The sequence below is a fragment of the Nylanderia fulva genome, unplaced genomic scaffold (genome assembly GCF_048542155.1).
Source record: "Nylanderia fulva isolate GAGA-0341 unplaced genomic scaffold, ASM4854215v1 Scaffold169, whole genome shotgun sequence".
Taxonomy (NCBI): Eukaryota; Metazoa; Arthropoda; class Insecta; order Hymenoptera; family Formicidae; genus Nylanderia; species Nylanderia fulva.
Window position 1 is genome coordinate 69,550 of NW_028189934.1, and position 22,422 is coordinate 91,971.

Sequence of the window (22,422 nt, forward strand, 5' to 3'; positions counted from 1 at the left end):
AATATAGTAACGATTATAAAGCAATGAGATTATAAAGTAAATGAGAATAACTCATCCTACATTTTTGTGTACACATGAAAATGTAGAATAAACTACTCTCGTTTACTAGACTTCCAAATTGATATCTAAACATTCACTTATATTCTTTTATCCAATGTGAAATCCAGTCTGATCTAATTTTAGGTAAAAAGCTATCCGTATAGCCAATAAATAGATTTATAGTTTATCTAACATCACATTTTGACGATAAAACAGGAAAAAAACAACAGACTTCTCAAAGGCGTTCAGAATCTTCTTAAGCCACAATTATATTTTCATAGTAAAACGCTTGTAACATATACTACACCGCCAGACAAGACTGCGCGCGAAAGCACTCGCGGAAATCCGTCCGTAAAGTCGTGCACTCGTTCGTGCCTTCGCCGCTACGCGGCGTCTTTTCTCGCAGTTAGAATTCCGCTGAGTGAGAATATAAGGCCACGCGCTGCACTGCCGAAACATATTTGTGAATATATACGTATACATATATACGATCAATGAGTGCCATTAAATTATTATTGGACACTCTGTTTATAGCAGTATTTTATTGTAAAATTACTTGGAGAGACATTTTTGGTCAACAAGTATGTCGGAAAACAACTGTGACTTTTTCGAAAGTAAAGATTTTAGCCTATCTCTTTTTAAATTTAAATTCTCATTTTTCAAAATAAAGGACGGTATTCCATAGTCCGTTCTTATATTTAAGATTGTCTTTAAGTACAAAGTCTTTTAAGATGCTTTTCTCTTCTTAAGCTTAGTCGGATTCATAATCAAATCTTGATGGTCTTTATTTAGTGATGGGGGCATAATCGGTCATTTCAAAAAATCGATTGGACTACTATAATAATCGATTATAATTGTGTAATTCTGTTATTTTCTTTATCTCAGTAATTATTTAACACACTTATTTCAATACAACTTTTGGAAAAGAATATCAAAATAAATAAAAATTACTCAAATATATGAAAATATTAAATATTAAATAACTCAACTTAAAAATTTTTATTTGAAAAGTATTTATTCAAAATATTTATTCAAAATTATAAACTTGCATTTAAAATAGTTTAATATACAAGTTTATAATTTTTATTCAAAAAACTTAAGATTTTTACATTTTTCGGAGATAATCGGTTTCTTCTTTCAGAAATAATATATTCAGTAGTAGAGAATAACCGTTCTACAGGTACAGAACTGCCTGGAGTACATAAATATTTTAAGGCTATTTGAAAAATTTCTGGATGCCTATTTTTTAAATAATGTAGAGGATCTTCGGACAAATTAATATTTGCACATGTTAGATAATTTCTTGTTAAAACAATATTATCAATATTAGCTACAGAAGATTGCGACGAATGTTCCATAAAACTGAAGATTCCAGTAGGCTTGGCAACACTACAATTGTTTGTCTTGTTATTAATAAAGTGAGTTAGGTTAACATTTTTTTCAATTTGATCCGAACTTTTAAATTAAGCAGCAAGAAGATTTTGTAACATGTTAACTGCTTCTTCGTAATTTGCTTGTGAACGAAATCCTATTTTTTTAAATCTTGGGTCAATCAACGTAGCTACTTTGCCAATCGTTCTTTGTTCATAATGTATTAATTTTTCGTCAATAAATTGTCGAATTTTTTCATAAAATGAAAGTGCTGCTGGATAACTTAATGTTTTATGAATAGCTTCCAGTTTTAATATTTTGTCTTTTATACAAGGAATTACGAGTGAAATAGAAACATAATCTTCACCTAGAAAAATTAAAACATTTTCAATAAGATTCATATATATTATATTCAGATAAAAAGTTTGCAATATATATTATAATATATATATATATACATACCAGAAATATCTTTAGTTGCTTGCTCAAAGGTTCTAATATCATATTTATTTGCTTGGTTAATTGTATTTCTTCTTTTGTTAAAATTGGAAGTTCTGAGTACTCGTCATTTAGTTGAATCAATTTAATACCATTATGATTATCAATGATACTATTGATCATATGATATAATGTATTCCATCTTGTGTCAATCTATATATTGTAACATAGAAAAGATATAGAAAAAAGAATTGTTTTTTATATTTAATAAAATCTGTTGACACATTTTTAAATTAATTACTTAATACTTACATATTGTATTAATTTACAAGGAACAGTTTCTCCTTCCTCAGCTAATTTTTTGTTTGCTTCTTTTAACATTCTACTAGCCTTAGGACTGTGATGAAAAAATGTGACTAAGTTTTTACATTTTGTAATAATTGAAAGAACCTGCATTTTTCAAAACGAGATTGAGACTATGTGCAAAACATGGAAAATGTTTTTTATTGAGCAACTCCACAGTTAGCTTCATGTTTGCTGCATTATCAGTTACAATATGATTCACTTTGTCAAATATTTCCCAATCAGTTAAACAGTTTCTGATTAACTGACTTAAGTTATTTGCAGTCTCGTCTTTTTCAATTAATATTACATCTAAGGTAGTAGAATGCAAAGTCAAAAAATTAGTTACTTTAAAAAAGTGACACGTAATACCCAAATAGCTTTCATTTGCATTGGATGTCCATCCATCTATTGTTAAAGAAACAGCATGAGTTTCTCTTAATAAAGTTTTCAAATTATTCTTTGCTATTTCATAGCATTCAGGTAATATGGAGTTAGTTAATGATTTTCTTGAAATTATATTGTATCTAGGATTTAAAGCATGTATAAATTCACGAAATCCCTCGTCTTCAACTAAAGATAAAGGCTGAAAATCTCTGGCTACCATCATAGCGAGTTTCTGATCTAAGTCTTTTTTCTTTTTACTATTTTTATCGCATGGAATAACGCTTTTGAATAGATTTTTAAATGATTTTTTTTAGACATAGAACCTAAAGACAGCCAAACAATATAAAGAAAAATAATGTAATAAAGATAAGTATAAAATAATATAAGAAGGATAAATATGATATAATTAATGTTCTTATTATTATTAACTAACCTGAAACACAGACATTTGTGGAGGTGATTGATTTTGAATCCTCGGAACATAATCCTTCAGAATCTGAACCACTTAAATATTGTTTATTAAATTCGACTTCATGTTGTTTCTTTATATGTATCAAAAAGTTAGTAGTATTCCCACAATTTTTAAATATTTTCTTACAAATATTGCATCGAGCATGTGTTGTATCAATTTTTGTAAAAAAATCCTATGCATTAGACTTTGTACGATACATTCTTAAAAATAAAAATTTAATATTTAATAAAATTATACACACATTTTATATAGTCTATATATAGTCTGTAAATAAAAATAATGTATTGTTTCTTGATTTTTACGTACCGTTTTTTTAACTTTTTCTCTTGCTTGCTACTATTTATATTGCTATTTACACTATTTATACTATTTATACTGCTATTTACACTATTTACAGATTTATTGCTATTTACAAAACAAAAGAAAAAATTACATATTAGTAATATTCAGCATAAGAAAAAAATAAACTCATTCTATACAATATAAATATTAATTACAAACCTAGTATTAAATTCTTTCTTTGAATTTTTTGAATATTCTGTATTATCATTATCAGAAACATTTCCAAAACATAAGGATGCTTTAGAACTGTAAATCAAAGATAATAGATGTGTGTATATACAAATATTTTTTATAATGATCTGTAGCACAAAAATGTCTTACCGTTTTACACGAGAAAGAAAAGAAGCTTTACTGGATATAGTTGATCGGCTTCTATAAGTTTCTATTTCACTCTCTGAAGTAGACATCTCTATTATCTCTAATATTTTAAGAAAAAATGATTATTGAAAGAATAATTGCATGATGCTACTATAACAACTTTAGTTATTATAAATTAAATAAAAGTTATTTTTATATTATTTTTATATTAATTTAATAAGAATTACCTTCATTATCATTTTCATTTTGTAATCTCTCTCCCCTATTTTTTTTATTTTTTATCCAATTTTTCAACATGTTTATCCAGGTACAGATGGTTGATCAGCGACTGAAGGTTATTTATTATTAAGTATTAAAAAATATTTTCGTGAATATAAATTCCGAGATGTTCCACAAGTTTATAATAAATATATACGTACCACACTTTATAAATTAGAGTTTCCTTTACTGATTACTGATTCTAGATATTCTACGCACTGCGAACACGCACTACGGCCACTACGCAATACGTACAACGTACATAGTACATAGAGTCACTGGTCTTGTTTGCAATGACATACGGTCATACGCGTACTAAGCACTACTACTGCCCAATAGCCGCGTTCAGACCAATCACAAACTGAAATTATATCAGAACTTTGATGTGATTGATCAGATGAAAGTCAGTCGGCCTTCTGATACGGGCTTTAGAGAAATGGATATGATTGGCCAGTGTAAATACTTACAATACGCATATCTAAGTCGATCCCAATTTGTTAGTTTGGATCACGTGACGTCTTTTGATGCTGAAAATGAGCGTGAGCATGAATTTGCATCTTAATTGAACTTATTCTCAAAGGAACAAGAAAAAACGAAAAAAATAGTCGATTATTGTTTGAATAATCGATTAACATCGATTAAGTTTTTTTTGCATTAATCGATTGTTTTCGATTATTTATTTTTAGATAATCGATTAATCGATTATAAATCGATTATTTGCCCATCACTAGTCTTATTTGAATCGAATAAGATCGTGTTTATTAGAAAGTAAGGTTATGTTTTCAAATCAGTCGTACATGACTTTAAGATAAGCTTATTATTAAATATTATGGAATTAATGGAAGAAATTGATGATATTGAAAATATTGATTGTGAAATATTGATCGTGATTTTCAAGTAGAGAGACCGCGTACGAAAACGATACATTCGTGATGGACTTTTTAAAACCCTTTTATAATAATTTACAATTTAAAAGACGCTATAGATTAATAAGGATTCCTCCTATAAGGAATATTACCAAAAATTGAAGAAGGATTAGAGCAAAAATTAACAATCGTGGTCTGCCGATTCCACCAGTACAATACAAATTGTTAATATGCTTAAGATACTACGCAACACACACACACACACACACACACACACACACAGAGAGAGGGGTGTGTCTAAAAATAAATATATTAATAAAATTTATCTTTATTATTATTTTTAATTATTGCATTTACTGGATTATTTTCTTTTTCAGCATCATCAGTCTCATTACTGCTTGAGTCTGTAACATTCAATTGTCATTGTCATAAATTCTAAATTCTTATTCATAAACAAATATGTTAATAGAAAATATCAATAAAATTAATTATCATTTGTATGAAGTGTGATAATAGAATCATTATTAACTTCCTGGAAATTATCATCAATAAAGTCTATGCTCTCCACATTTTCAATTAATTCCTCAGGAATACAATCATTAATATTCTTTGTTGTCGTTCTGAAAAATATTCATTGTTACTATTTTTTCAATTTTTATTATAATATAAATAAATAAAATAAAGATGAAATTACCTTCTAGTATTTTATCTGATAAATTTGATGAAAATAATGTTGGCGCAATTGTCATTAAATTGGGTGCTATTGCGGCAATGTCCGAGTCAATCTCTGCAGATTTAGGTTCAGGTCCACCACCTGTTGATAAACGTGCATGTTTTTCCTGCGTAAGGACATCTCTCTGTACTGATTTTAAATTACCCCATAATTTTCTAAATTGAACGCTTCTCTGTAATAATTTATTACACATTAAAATGTTAAAAATTAAATTACTTTGAATATAAAAAGTATTTAAAATCTAGCTTAAAAATGAAACTATCTACCGCAAATATCATATTAGATTTTCTTCAGATATAATTAACATTTTTATTTTTAGCATTTAACATACCTAATTAGAAAAAATATATTATATTTCTTACCTTACTTGTAACAATAGATATATGCATCGCAAGTTTGATTCCATGCTTCTTCTTTGTCTTTCAAAGTTGTAGTATTACTTTTTTTCAAGGAGAATATTTTGTTAAAATTTTAAGGAAGAATTCTTTTCGGGATCTATATGTTTTTTGCTTGACATTTTTTTTTTACAGAAAAGTCACTTTCTAACAATACTTTAGAGTCTGCAATAATTTGATACATGAATAAATGGTATAGACATACAACTCGTTAAATTTTTCTATATTTAAACACACATTTCATTGGCTGATACATCAGAAAAATCCCGAAGATTACTGAAAGTAAATCAGATCATCTTAAGCACTAACTTCAGTAAAAAAATCTTAAATAAAAAGAAGTGCTTATTTCTTTATGAAGATCGTCTCATTTTAAATAAAACTGTGAATACATGAAGTCTCAAGTCATACTTATACAAACAAGACGATCTTAATCAAGAAAATCTTAAGACGATGTTTAAGCTTGGACTATGAATACCGTCCAAAGTCTCTAAAATTTGTCTATTTTTTTATTCCTTTGATTATTTTAAAATGTGTATTGCATAAAAAAATTATACTGATTTATTTGATTGTGGTAACTTTTAGGTATATATACTCGATATATTACATTTGTCAAAAGTATCAAGTTATTTTACGTTTATTGATAGAATTTTTGTGAAGATAGATATAATATATAATGACTTTAGCATGTCTCTCTCTAGATATAAGAAAATATTTCTCTAGATATAAGAATATATTAATTAAAAAAAAATATTGTGTTATAAGCAATAAGAATAGTAATGTTATAATATTAATTTGTTGTATAAAATATTATAATCCTTTTAAGGTTGATTACGATAGTGACAGCAAAAAGAGAGTTAGAAAGAAAAAAAGTTATTGTGCAACCGGCGCGCGGAAAGTCGCCCTTTGATGGGATTTTAGAAAGGGCTCTTTCCACGCACCGGTCACAAAATATCGTAGCCAACATGTGCGGGTCGTAAATCGGTCGAGAGTGCGGAAGTTTGGCTAACTAGGCTTCGCCTCATATTCTTGAGATGAGCAATATAAAAATCACTTTCTGTTACGTAAATTCTAATTGACTAATGGGTTTATTTATGCTCGCATATTCTATCAAAGATTTATTTCGCCGTAACTCAATAACACTCCTGAGGGGTTCTCATTTTACTTTATTTAATTTCTTTTTCATTCATCCAACTCACTCATATGCATTTATTATAACAATAATATTTAGACATGCATAAATTGTCGACGTTGTCTTTATCCGTTTTTTACAATATGCTACATTAAATAATAATATATTTAGACTATCTATATTTAGACATTCGCCTAATAATATATTTAGACTATCTATATTTAGAATTCGCCTAATAATATATTTAGACTATCTATATTTATAGACATTCACCTCTGGTTTTGAAATATTAATTTAAAATTCCAAATAAAATTTACCTAAATAGAATATAATATATATTTATATCATTAAATTTCGGGTGTTAACCTATCGTTAATTATAACATACAATATTCTAATTAAATATAAAATAATTTACATTTATAATATCCTATTTGGATATTCACCTTTCATTAATTGGTTAACTATTAGAGTTTATCTATTATACATTATAGGATTTTACAATTGGCCTAGTACCCAAAATTGGTTACCAGGTTACTTATATTGGCGCGGTAATAGCAATCATAACTGGCCTATCAATGGGAATATTATGGAATGAGAACTTCGGTCTGATAAAGGATAATTATACGCGGCCAAACATGGTGAACAATGTTCAGCCATTAATGGTTAGTTAATTTATTATGCCCATATTCAATGCCAATAATGGCTTTAATATAGTGCCGTACTTTCTTTATTTTTTTAAATATTTAATAATTGTTTATATAATTATATTGCTATTATACTAAAAATAACTTGTTGGAGAAAATTATTATTTCTGCATAAAGTACCTACATATTTATTAAAATATCTTTTGTATACAATTTTTGAAATTTATATTAAACGTAAACTTTTAAAGACTTTTAAAAAACGTACTTTTAAAGAAATACATATTAATTATATAATATATGTATAAGTTTTGTTTATTTAGATTATGAAATTATATGAATATTCTATTATTTTTTTTAGTTTTAGAACTCAGAACTCAGAACACATTTAAAAATAGTGTCACATATCAACTGTGTCAGAAAAACAAAGATAATGAAAAATAAATTAAATAGTTCTAAACAATATTAAATGTAAAAGACGTTTACATCTAGAGACGTTTACATCTTAAAAAATTTACATGCATTCTCGTTAATTCATATATATGACTGAAGGTAATACTGGAATATTAATCAAAATAATCATTATGTTTATAATTTATCGTCACTATGTAGAAAAAAATGACGCATTGTTTTCTAGTTCGTGTGTGAAATTTAAACGAGTGTGGTAATTATTGAAACTCGTGAAAACCTGTTCAATCTTGTCTTCCGGAATAATAGCAATGATGTCGTCTACATATCTATAATATAGAGGAATTGTGAAATCCAACATGTTTAGGATTCTAAGTCATTAAGTGCTAAATCCGCCAAAATCGGAGAAAACGGAGATCCCATCTAATCGGACTGCCAAAAACTTGTTCATAAAACTTGTCATTGAATTTAAAACTCGTTGATTCTAAGATTACTCTAATCGCATATAAAAATTATTGTAAGTTAAATTTAGTATTACTGGTTATTTCCGTCCAACGTTTTTCAATCGCCTTGAACACCAATTCACTAGGAATAACTTAGTGAACAAGGAAGTGACATCTAAGGATATCAGTATCTTGCCATCATTCATCGTTCTATTTTCGATAACTTTAGCGAAAGACCAACCATCTCTAATGTGTGATTTTGATTTCTGTGTTGATTTGACCAGAATGCCATGTATGTAATCAGCCAAATTATATAGAGGACTGCCTAAAGTTGAGATAATAATTCTTAGAGGAAAATTAGTTCTATGCATTTTCGGAAGCTCGTAACAACGTCGAAGATCTCCACTTGTGTTTCTTAGAAATTTGTACGTCGACTCGTCGATTAAATCATTGTCACGCCACGATTTAACGAGAGAGTTAATCTTATTGTTAATTTGTTTAGTCGGATCTTTTTTCAGTGTTTTGTACGTGGACTCATCGCTAAGTAACACGTTCATTTTCTCAATATAGTCAGTTTTATCCATTATCACAGTAACTTGTTCTTTATCAGCTCTCGTGACCAATAGATCGTCATTCGCACGTAGAAATTTTTTGCAATTAGAGAAACAATTTAAAATGTATCTATCATTATGGTTAATGTGATTATGTTTACATAAAAATTTTTGAAGAGCTTTCTCCACGACACTCTCCACATCTCGTTGATTTCAGAATTTCAGTTTGAATTTTATGGCAATTAGTTGTTAAGTTTTTGTCGGGAAACAGGATAATAATGTTTAAGTCTTGTACTTTTAATACACGTTGTATTATCGAACTATACGACAAAGAACAAAGAAGAAGAGGAGGAAGTAAGTATATATATCTCAGGCTCGATTACCGCGTAGAGAAGCAGGCGTGCAAACCTAACGGCCAGAGAATTACCAAAATAAAAATACCAACATAAAGTAAACAAATATACTAACTGAATAGTAATAAATTGTATAGTGTGTAGTGATCTAACTTAATAGAAAATAATCTAGACATAAATATATATCTAACACTTCCCCTATCAGTACACACTCAAAAAAAATAAAACAAAATTATATATTTAATTTAGATTAATAATGTCTTTGCACTTTGACATTTTGTTTTTCAACAATGATTTCGTGAACAAGTCCGCAGGGTTATCATCAGTTGGAATGTATTGCACGATGATCTCCTTTGCTTCTTGAGCTTCCCTCGTAAAATGGAATCGGATGTCCACATGTTTACTTCTCTCATGATATATATTATCCTTGGTTGAATTTTATAGCGCTTTGGTTGTCACAATTTATGCTGGTTGGCTTGTCCATATGGGTATTATCTTTCATATGAGTTAAAAGTCGTCGACTACTTATTACTTTCTTTACTACTTTAGAAAGCGCCATATATTCCGCCTCCATAGTTGATAGAGCGACTGATTTTTGCTGTTTGCATTTCCAATTGATGGGGCCTTCCGCTAACATTAGGACAAATCAAGTACAAGAACGTCGATTGTCAAGGTTTCATCCCAAATCGGAGTCGACATAAGCGTGAAGTGGTTTCCTTGATTTTCTGTAATTTATTCCAAGACTTGATGTGCCTATTAAATATCTTGTGCGTGCTTCGCTGCTATCCAATGCTTTCTTCCGGGGTTTGCATTGAAACGGCTCAAGGTGCTTGCTGTAAACACAAGATCTGGTTTTGTGGTATTTGCTATGTAAATTAGGCTTCCTACGAGTTCCCGGTAGGGTATTTTTCTCATCTCATCTTTCTCTTTCTTTGATGATGCTTCATCTTCGCGTGATAACTTTATGCCAGCTTCCATGGGTGTTGAAACTGGGTTCGCACAGGACATACCAAATCTTTCAACAATGTTCTTCACGTATGCTTCTTGTGAAATATGTATGTTTCCTGTGGCTCCTTCTTGCCTAACTCGCATTCTTAACTCGTAGTCCTCTCATAAAAATAATACGAGATTATAGTCATCCGGTGTACGAAACATTTTTCCGATGGTCCATAGAAAATATTAATGAATTAGAGATTGATTGCTTACCTATTACTTATATTACAGAAACATATCCCGATTTTTACGATTTTTTTATATTCCATGGTATCCGCAAATTCAAGCAGAAAATCAAAACTATTATTTTTTTAAGAAGATAGTTGGATGATATTCAATATGTAACAATTGATAAATATCGATCATTGACTCATTATGACTTATTACTCGTCTTCATTTTACACACACACACAATTGATATTATTTTATATTTTTGTCTATTTTATTCATTATCGTATAAAAATCTGAAATATTCATTATATATAACTATAATAGTTTTAAAATGTTTTGTGTAATGTTCTGCATTATTTAATATAATATATATAATTAAGGTATACATCAGTGTTTTTTATATTATATCAATCAATATTAAAATTATATATTTATAAATATGTATTGTGACGTGACGCTTTTGGAGCGCCGTCACAAGGGCGAAAAAGCCCGATCGGGTAGGCCGCGGAGACCTGGAGCGCCCCTCACTTCGGGGAGGGTGCGATCCGTCGTTTTTCGTATTTCGTATTACCGTATTTTTTGCGAGAATCGCCGTTGCACTCAGCATCGGCCTGTCGATGCGCGTGCGACGCGATTCGTAGGTAGAGCGACAAGGACGGCTCAAGAGAGCGGCCGGAGAGAAACATGTTAAGCAAGAGAGAGAGGGAGGATGCCGGAGTGCCGCAGCAAGAGAGAGAAGGAGGATGCCGGAATACCGCAGCGCGAAAGGAGGATGAAGCGAGCGTAGGAGAGAGAGAGCGCGGGACCTCGCGCAGTTAAGTATCAAGTATTCGTAATTTAATTTGATATATCTCGCGCAGAATCTAGGCGTTGAAATATTATAGATACCGAGAGGACTCCGGGAGCGAAGTAAACCACAGGGCCGATCCTGAAGGGGGACTACAGAGGGCCCGGCCAGCCCCCGTTTGTTCCCGAAGGAGAGATGCCGCGGGAAGAAACCCGGAGGAAAATCCTGTCGAACAGCGTTCCGCTCCCGGCGGGAGAATTACCTCAGCTAAAGGGGAAGGCGGGGGGAGACCTTAGGGCCCCCGCCATCGACCCTATCATCGAGGGATGCGCAAAAGATCGGCGCGAAAAAGAAGGTACCGAGACGCGCGAGGCCCGGCTCTCCACTGTTCGGTGTGCCGTAGACTAGAGAGGGTGCCTCCAGGACTCCACAAGTGCGACTCAAGGACTCGAAATTCACCGCCAGAAACTGTAAGCCGCTTCTCGAGTAGTCGTAGTTACGTGTTGGTTGGTACCGTAGATATTGATCGTGTACCGTAATTACCGTGAGTACCGTACTCTCTCATTTTTCGTATCGTTTTGTGTGTGAGAGAGCGGTCTCTCTCTTTTCGTTTTTCGGGGTATCGTATCGCGGGGCCAGCCGACTTTGCGTTTCGCGAAGAGAGCCCTCTCCGAAAAGTGCCGCCGACAGTCTATCGTCTCGAAAATAATTATCGTAAATTCGGGTTACCGAAATATTCAGAGTCACGTTTTTATTAGCTCGATTATTAGATTTTCGGGATTTGCGTGTAGCCGTCTCCGCGAGTTTGTTAACTATTTCATTGTTCTCGACTCGGCGAGAGAGTCGTGCGAGAGAATCACGAAATCTCCGTCATCTAGTTGTTATCTTGTTTTTTTATACCGTGCCGTGTCTCGGAATATCGTATTGTGACCTCTGTCTATTCCGCGTGCCCGCAAAAATAAGTTAGACCATCATAACGTTTACCGATTTTGTCTTTGTTATTCCGTTTGTATATTATCGTCGCAAAATGATATAAAATGTTTCACCTTGTATAATTAATACTAATTTTGTAAGTCAATTCCGAAAATACCGTTACTCGCAGATCTTATTATATTATATTTTTGATTCGCTACCGCTAGTTTATATCTTACTGTTTGTTACATAATTTTATTATCCAATTGTATGTATCCGATGTCAAATTGTAAATCCTAAGTGTCAAATATATATATCTGTCAAACTCTAACACCACGTGTATGTCTCTCTATACCTCTCTCTCAACCATAGACCCATCACTCCTATAGACCCGCGACTCTGTATGAAATTTGGAAAAGTAACTTTAAGTACCGTTCACAGTATTATCGTGGCGCGTTCACACGCGCCTGGCGCCCAACTTTACCGTGAGTTAATGAACGCCCTAAGGGCGTAGAATTAACTCTTCTGATACCGATTTTTACCGTTTATTAGTTAAACTTGGAGAATCTTTAAATTGAACGTTCCCCTGTCCGAACTTGGCGTTTCGGCACAGGAAAAGACGTTGCAGTATTTTGTGCTAATAATAATAAAAATTATAAAAAAGTTAATTATATTTATAAAATTAATATAATAATAAGTGCAAAGTAACATACAATTTTCGTAACATTACATGTTACAGAAATTACACTGATTAGTAAAAATAATTGTGAAGAAGTTAATCGGAATACAATTAGAAAATATGGTTGCAAAGTCAATGTAATAGCTATCAGATGTTTTAGTGAAATCAGCAGTGCACTGTCGAAGGAGATCATAAAATAAATAAGATTGTTTTTACCAAGTTATAGATTTTCTGCCTTAAGGGGATCCTAAATGCACGGGCGAACTCCGATAGGGTCGATAATGAAGATTTTTTAAATATAATTATCGACAAAACTCGACAGATGTCGCAATAAAAAAGTTGTCAATCGACACACACATACATATACGGGTGTCCCATTTTATATAATTTATAATTATATAAAAATTATATATACACAGGTTGTTACACATACATATACACATATGTATGCGTGTGTGTATTTTATACAAGGTGTCCCATTTTTACTACCCCTAATATCTCTTTGTTTCAATGCATTTTATAATAAAACAACAAAAGTTGTACGGTTTCAAAGGAACCATAAAATAGTACCATTAGTGTTGACCTTGCACAGTCATAAAGATTACGTGAAAGTCACTATCACATGATAAGTTAGAAAGTTTCAACATTGCAATATCGCTTCTGAGAATTTTGCACACATGCAAACTGCATCTGGGGTAAAATATTTTGTACAGTTATCAGCAAACGCGAATAGATCGCCTCTGAATAAAATTTAACCAGAACGTACATCCAAAACGTTTCTATATATATATATATATATATATTCTATATATATATATATATATATATAACAATGTGTATATATAATTATTTTTTATAAAATTACAAGTTATATAAAATGGGACATCCTATTTAAATATATATCCTATATATATATACAATATATATAGGATATATATTTAAATAGGATGTCCCATTTTATATAACTTGTAATTTTATAAAAAATAATTATATATACACATTGTTATATATATATATATATATATATATATATACATAGAAACGTTTTGGATGTACGTTCTGGTTAAATTTTATTCAGAGGCGATCTATTCGCGTTTGCTGATAACTGTACAAAATATTTTACACAATACATATACAAATATATATACACATTGTTACACATCATCTTATACGCATATATTTACGTATTATATAATGTCGATGATAAGAATATAAATATAAATGTGTTTTTTTTACTTTATTTGAACACAATTTATTGTTCACTTTGACATACATAATATGTATATGTGTTTCTATATTTATATTTATATGATGAAAAGGTACAAGTGTCTGTACAATTTCTTTTAGACACTAAAAAACATGATATAAAATGTACTTCTAATTTAATTTTTTGTTGCTCTCTTATTTACACCTTTTAGTATAAAGCTTTCTCACCACGACAAGGTAGGTGTAAATCGAGAAAGAATTTTTGTTTCATTTTACAGGGAGAAGAGACAAGTGCTGATATTTATAGCAATATTGACATTTATGTATTATTTGCAAAATCGATATAATTTCGATATATACAAAAACATGCACCTCTTTATGTATATATCGTTAGATATAAATACATAAAATTTGTGTTATATTTATTTGAGGCATCTTTTCCTTTTGTTGGGATACTGGCCAATGATCTCATAATTTTGAACAAGCAACACCTTACAGGTTGATTTGAGGAGCAAGCGGAATATAGAGCTTGACAGTTCCTGAATATAGGAGGCTCCAATCGATCTGGATCAATAGAAACAGCAAGTACATTTGCGAGTGCCTTCCATCTATTCTTAAACCATCCATCTCTGTTTACCTCAGTCACATTCTTCCCTATTAGGATTAAGGTGGACAGAGCAACGACCGTGAAGGCTTGGGGTGCATCTTCAAAGCTCTCCAACCCCATCTCTTTAGCAACTTCCTCCCTTACTGCTTCAGTATCATTCCTAATACTCTCTCTATCCTCCCATACATGGAGGTCTACCTCTGCGTTACAGCGGGCCAAGAATGCTTCCAGCCCCGAGTCTCTCATGTTATTGTAGTAGGTATAGGAAGATAAGATAGTAATAATACCTCCAAAAAGCTCCATATAGTCTGTATTGGGGTCATCCTGCCATCCACGAGTATATAGGGTAGCCAGTGCATAAGCACATATGCAGCTCCTGTCATACTCTTCGAGAGGATCTTGTCCTAGGTAACAGAATACATTCACCTTCCTTTTAGCTTGAGGAATGAAATCTATCCTGTCATATGCTTTTTGCCCTTTGCCTGCTGAGAAACCTGCATTCTGTACTAAGAACCTGTCATCACTCCTATAGAAATCTTGATGCTCTGCCGGTAACCCCTTAAGCATTTTCATACGTTGTTGGTTAATGTTTAAAGGTTTGTACACCTCTGCCAAGTCTCCAAGAGTTTAGATTTCATCACTGTATTATAGAGAAATCGCAACAATGGCCACTCGAGGAGACATAAATGTTCGATAGCAGAGCGAAAACGCGAGCGATAAGTTTCAAGAGAGAAGTGCGCGACAAGGAAAGGGACGCTTTCGAAATAGCGATTAATTAGAGAGTCGATTGTTAGACACATACAATGTATATTTCAGACGGACACTATTTACAGGCTATTTACACTGGTTAAATAAACCGTGGTTTAATAAGTGCATCCGCGAGCTACGGAGAAGGCGTTGCGTTAATTGCTGGCTAAACGCGAGCTACGTAAAGTCAAAAACGCGCCGAAATCGTACTTGCACTTGCGACAGATATGCGTCTAATTCTAAGAGCGACTATAAACCGGTCGATCTCGGGGTGCCCTTTTATAGCAACGTTTTTCGAGAGGATTCTAGATGCTTTTAGAATAACATGTTATTATTTTAGAATAATCTCGAAGGACATTAGCGTATTATTTTTCGTAGAAAGACTGTTGTTGTTTACAGTTCTCCTATTAGCGCTTGCTATAGGCGCTTTGGACTGTATACGCGTGGTGTAGCGATTGGCAAAAATAATCCGCGGTAAATTTGCCTAAATTCGACTTGCACTAGGGCGTTTTTAAACATTTCCTAAAGATTCTTTTTTTAGAATTTTGGAAAAGGCGACAAATTATTTTCTTCGATAATGTAAAGAAAATGTTGCCTCATATTATCAATACGATTCGAATATGTCATATTACAAGGATTTTCTCCTAAAGCTATAGTTGTAGCGAAAGCTGCAGCATAAATTCCACAACATGTGCCATCAGGTTGTTTTTGAACCTTTTCAAATATAATATCATTTGCACTTATTTGTGGATAACGACGATGAATGTAATTTTTTTCTTTAGGCACCGGCACCAATTTATTGTATGTACAATCGGGTAGACTGTCATACACTCGAAGCTTGGTGCCGTCAAAAAATATACATCGCCAATGATTACTGCAATTTCCTCCAATAATTTGTAAGCTTTTGTCGCTACGACTTGCTTCAATTAAATGAGAATATTCTAAATATAACACACTTTGTGTTTCAAAAGGACATGTATTTTTTACGACGCGCAAGAATTTGTCTAATGAATCGTCGTTTATTAGACTATCCACAGGTAATACATTTTTCTCTATTTCACTATCAGATATAGGACGATTATCGAGAAAATTTTTTTGTCGTGCCATATCGTTTTCAGTTAGTTCTTCTTTATTTTGTGAGTAACTATTTACAATAGCGCAATCGTCATCTTGTTCCGCACTTATAACAGTAACAGGAGTGACAGTTGCTTTCATAGATAAACTATTATATTCGCAACATTGACTTTCTTTGATAATATTTTTGTTTTCTGTATTACATTGTCGACAACTATTTAATTTTTTTACCCCTTTTTGAGCTTCTATTATATAATCTGGATTTCTAATAGGCATATGTCTATTATGCCGACTATTCAAGATTTCTGGCAGCATGCAATTATAATAGAAATTTGTTAAAAAGGGAAGCATTTTATTACTCCAAAAATCATTATCCTATAACACGTATTATTTTTAAGCTTTTTGGCGTCCACATAGTAAAAACACAATATTCTCGCCGCGTTATATTTAACTGGCCTTGAATTTGATAGAAATATTTATGATTTTTATTCATTTGTTCTGAATTTTTCTTATCAAAGATGTTCTTTAGTGGAGTCATCTTTATAGCTTCTTCAGCTGTTAAGTTCTTAGCTGAGTGCGGACATTTTATTTCTACCAGACCATCTTCATCTATAAGTCCATCTGGAGAAGCACCCAAGTATGGATGTTCAATATCAATGAATAATCCACAAGGTTCAAGGTTTAATCTCTTTTTTTAGTATTTCGGCTAATTTTTTTCTCGCAATTGGTTCTTTTTCGCGACCATATTTCATTGCCTCGGTTTCAATAGCAGAAGGATATAAAATATTTTTCACAGGCAATGCGCAAGACGTTTTCATTCTTTTACGACATACGGTTCCAAAATTAGATGCCGTTAACATTTTACGTCTCAATTGTAGCCATTGTTGTGATTCATTTTGTTTTGTAGTGTCGCGTTCAATTTTTTGCCAATTTTTTGCATTTTCGGACAATTTTTTAAAATGATTTTGTCGAAATTGCTCGATTACATCGGACGGTAAATCCGGTTTTTGCGAGTGTGGACCATAATAAGAGTCTGTTCCCGATTCTTGTTTGAATTTTTTTGATCTTCCTTCTATTTGTCGATACTCTTTATTTTTCTCTAATTTTTCTCTTCGGCGCTTCTCCAACTTCTCGACAATAGGCGGAACAGTCTTTCTTATTCATGTTTTTATGTACTTCTGTAATTACTTGTTGCGTATTAAATTGCAAAACTGCCCCCGCAACTCTAGCATTGTAACCACCTTTTTTATTAACAAGAATACGTTTGCCGCCAATTTGTGCGCAGATCGACGAATTAAATGACTCTGTAATGTTATTCGTATAATTTAACAATAAGCTGTCAGAGTAACCACTTATATACTCGACAGCTTCTTCTATTTCTAAATAGAGACCAGGTGATTTTAAAGAATCTATATAATTTTCTTCTCCATCGCAAGTCTCTTTGCCACGTTCTTTGCATTGCTTGTGATCGCCAAAAACATGCCTAGGAATGTTTAAAATATCTTTTTGTAATTCCATAGCCTGACGATGTTGAGGTTGCCGTTCTTGTCTTCGTAGAGCGGCTGCCTCAGTTATTTCCTTTCGTATTTTTAAAATTTTGTTTTTTATTACATTTCGCACTTGTATTAATATTAAGCCAGGCCGTCTGGATGTTTTTGGCCGAGTTTTCTCTGCTACAGTTTTAATTTTTTTACATAAATTACGTAGCAGATGATTCGTGCATTCTATTTTGGTAACTGTTATCATATGTTCTCCGTATGGATTATTATTTTTAATACTTTGGTATACGCTACTGTCACTGTCAGCAACAAGCGTTTTAAAAATTAGACCATGCATTTCGAGGCTACAATTAAAACCTTCTGCAATGGCATCGCTCTCCATTTTTGTGGAGCTTACGTTGCGATCAAAATTTTTATAGCAATTGTGAGTTTTCGGCTCGATACCTCTTCGCTCTGCCATATCGCATATTATGCAATATTTATTTTTAACACCGACGTAGAGAACCTTTCTCGTGCGGTAACCAATTATGGCTCCAATACCGGCAGGAGAGTCGTACGTGGTACCATACGATCTTTTCATCCAACTACCATCCGCTACAACTGTTATATACGGAATACCGTTTATATAACTTCGTTGTTATCAAGAGCGATTTTTTTCAATTTCACCAGCCGTTTTCATATTTTCTATAGATGTGTTTACAAACTCGTCGACTAATTTGTCTCTACTCTTAATGTACATTGGCTCGGACATGCTAGGAACATTCATGACTGCAAGCTGCTTTTCCAGCTGGGCATAACCAGTTCCCACAGTAAGAGTTCCTGCTACAGCAGCGGTATTAATGTCCATTATTTCCGGTTTTATGGGTTCTGACCAAATGCTGGCTTTTGTTTTGCACATTTTACATTGGAAGAACAGCTGGGTTTTCAACCCACATTTTTCAGACTTTATAAGTAACAAATTTTCAATTGACGAGCAGTCCAGTGCTTTATTATGTCTGTCAAAGATTCTGTGCAGCTCAGTCCATATAAAAGAGAAGTCCATAATGCGACGGCCTGCAGGCAAATTTTCTTTGATATCATCTTTATCAATAGAGCTCTTTTTAATTTTTTCTATAACATAATATTTTATTTGTCATCTTCGACACCATTTTCTACATTGCATATATCTGTATTTGACTCTAGACATCGCATTACTTGAATATTAGAATCCATTGTATCGGTAAATGATTCTACCGATTTTTCAAAATCAATGGATTTATCATAATGCATGCTTTTGGAGTCATTGGAATCATCAATATACATGCTTTCGAAACATTTATCTATGCCAAGTTTAACATTTTGCTTTACAGAATACATAGCTGTATTTGACTTCTGATACAGCATTGATTGGATTTTCGAATCCGTCGTATCGGGAAATAATTCTTCCGATTCGACGGATTCGCTAGTATCCTCAACGCTTCTCGAGTCAATTAACTTTTCGTTATCGTCGAAAAGACGAATATCTTGTTCGACATACATGCATGTATTTGACTCGAGACACTGCATTGTTTTGATATTTGAATCCGTCGTATCGGGAAATAATTCTTCCGATTTGTTTAAATCGACGGATTCGCTAGTATCCTCTATCCTCAACGCTTCTCGAGTCAATTAACTTTTCGTTATCGTCGAAAAGACAAATATCTTGTTCGACATACATGCATGTATTTGACTCGAGACACTGCATTGTTTTGATATTTGAATCCGTCGTATCGGGAAATAATTCATCCGATGTTTTAAAGTCGACGGATTCCATACTAACATCTTCAATGCTTCTCGAGTCTAATTTATTAGCTAATCAAACATCTTGTTCGACATTATACATACCTGTATCACTTACAATTTGACACATCTCCGACAAGTTTTTTACGTCTTGCTTTGTCTTCTCACTGATAAGTAACTGTCGCCTGCAAGAAAACATTTATTGATAAGTATTTTGTTAAATATTATTATAAAAATTATGAAAAAATATTTAAATATTTTTGAAAACAAAATCTTTTAAAAATAAATCTTTATTTTAATGTACAATTAAAAATAAATTATTAATTATAAAATTATGTATATGTATACTGAAAAAATAGATAGCTAACAATATAAATACTACTACTGTAGCGCACATGCAAACCACATCTAATGTAAAATTGTAATTGTGTAATATTTTTTTTAATTATCAGCACACGAATAGATCGCCTCTGGAATTATTTTTTAAAACAACCAGCACAACGAATAGATCGCCTCTGGAATTATTTTTTAAAACAACCAGCACACGAATAGATCGCCTCTGGAATTACAGTTTTAAACAACCAGCACACGAATAGATCGCCTCTGGAATTATTTTTTTAAAACAACCAGCACACGAATAGATCGCCTCTGGAATTATTTTTTTAAAACAACCAGCACACGAATAGATCGCCTCTGGAATTATTTTTTAAAACACACCAGCACACGAATAGATCGCCTCTGGAATTATTTTTTAAAACAACCAGCACACGAATAGATCGCCTCTGGAATTACAGTTTTAAAACAACCAGTACACGAATAGATCGCCGCTGGAACATTTTTTTAAAAACAACCAGTTAAACAAATAGATCGCCTCTGGGAATATTTTTTAAACCAGACCAGAAGAAAAGACTTCTGGCACAATATCTATAATAAACTATAATAATAATGATCATTTACATGAAAAAAAAATAAACACAAAGGATTGCTTAGTAACGAATGACGAAATGAATTCCCTAGTGAATTCCCTATCTTTTTACTTTACTGCACCTACTCCCTACACCTACTCTCCTCTACTCTCTTTCTTCCACGTGTCTACGTGTCCACGTGTCTCACCTTTTCCTACTTTCTCCTTTCTAACTCCTTACCCCTTTATCCTCTCCTATCCTTTCAATCTCTCCTCCTCTTTTTTCTACACCCTCTCACCTCTTATCTCCTATTCACCTCACCCCTTTTCTCACTCTTTCCTCACAAATACCTGCCACGCTTTCACACACCTGTCACTCACTCTCTTACCGGAACCGGAAGCCCTTATCATATAAGATATCATCTTTATCAATAGAGCCTTTTTAATTTTTTCTATAACATAATATTTGTCATCTTCGACACCATTTTCTACATTGCATATATCTGTATTTGACTCTAGACATCGCATTACTTGAATATTAGAATCCATTGTATCGGTAAATGATTCTACCGATTTTTCAAGATCAATGGATTTATCATAATGCATGCTTTTGGAGTCATTGGAATCATCAATATACATGCTTTCGAAACATTTATCTATGCCAAGTTTAACATTTTGCTTTACAGAATACATAGCTGTATTTGACTTCTGATACAGCATTGATTGGATTTTCGAATCCGTCGTATCGGGAAATAATTCTTCCGATTCGACGGATTCGCTAGTATTCTCAACGCTTCTCGAGTCAATTAACTTTTCGTTATCGTCGAAAAGACGAATATCTTGTTCGACATACATGCATGTATTTGACTCGAGACACTGCATTGTTTTGATATTTGAATCCGTCGTATCGGGAAATAATTCTTCCGATTTGTTTAAATCGACGGATTCGCTAGTATCCTCAACGCTTCTCGAGTCAATTAACTTTTCGTTATCGTCGAAAAGACAAATATCTTGTTCGACATACATGCATGTATTTGACTCGAGACACTGCATTGTTTTGATATTTGAATCCGTCGTATCGGGAAATAATTCATCCGATGTTTTAAAGTCGACGGATTCCATACTAACATCTTCAATGCTTCTCGAGTCTAATTTATTAGCTAATCGAACATCTTGTTCGACATTATACATATCTGTATCACTTACAATTTGACACATCTCCGACAAGTTTTTTACGTCTTGCTTTGTCTTCTCACTGATAAGTAACTGTCGCCTGCAAGAAAACATTTATTGATAAGTATTTTGTTAAATATTATTATAAAAATTATAAAAAAATATTTAAATATTTTTGAAAACAAAATCTTTTAAAAATAAATCTTTATTTTAATGTACAATTAATAATAAATTATTAATTATAAAATTATGTATTACTGAAAAAATAGATAGCTAACAATATAAATACTACTACTGTAGCGCACATGCAAACCACATCTAATGTAAAATTGTAATTGTGTAATATTTTTTTTAATTATCAGCACACGAATAGATCGCCTCTGGAATTATTTTTTAAAACAACCAGCACACGAATAGATCGCCT

General features: G+C 32.3%; 1 protein-coding gene and 1 pseudogene across 2 annotated transcripts; both read right to left on the reverse strand.

Moving 5' to 3' along the window:
• Nucleotides 1-1,100: 1,100 nt before the first annotated feature.
• On the reverse strand, nucleotides 1,101-2,669 carry LOC114945761 (E3 SUMO-protein ligase ZBED1-like; annotated as a pseudogene). The gene is made up of 3 exons (XR_014924363.1): nucleotides 2,161-2,669; nucleotides 1,869-2,061; nucleotides 1,101-1,777 (listed from the first exon to the last, which is right to left on the reverse strand). The product of XR_014924363.1 is annotated as an E3 SUMO-protein ligase ZBED1-like (transcript).
• LOC114945760 (uncharacterized) lies at nucleotides 2,544-4,224 on the reverse strand. Its single transcript, XM_085481060.1, has 7 exons — nucleotides 4,129-4,224; nucleotides 3,937-4,037; nucleotides 3,713-3,809; nucleotides 3,551-3,637; nucleotides 3,356-3,454; nucleotides 3,011-3,249; nucleotides 2,544-2,598 (listed from the first exon to the last, which is right to left on the reverse strand). The coding sequence occupies exons 2-6, from the start codon at nucleotides 4,004-4,006 to the stop codon at nucleotides 3,222-3,224; spliced, it is 381 nt and encodes a 126-aa protein (XP_085337186.1). The 5' UTR covers nucleotides 4,007-4,037; nucleotides 4,129-4,224; the 3' UTR covers nucleotides 2,544-2,598; nucleotides 3,011-3,221.
• Between the last annotated feature and the right edge of the window lie 18,198 nt (nucleotides 4,225-22,422).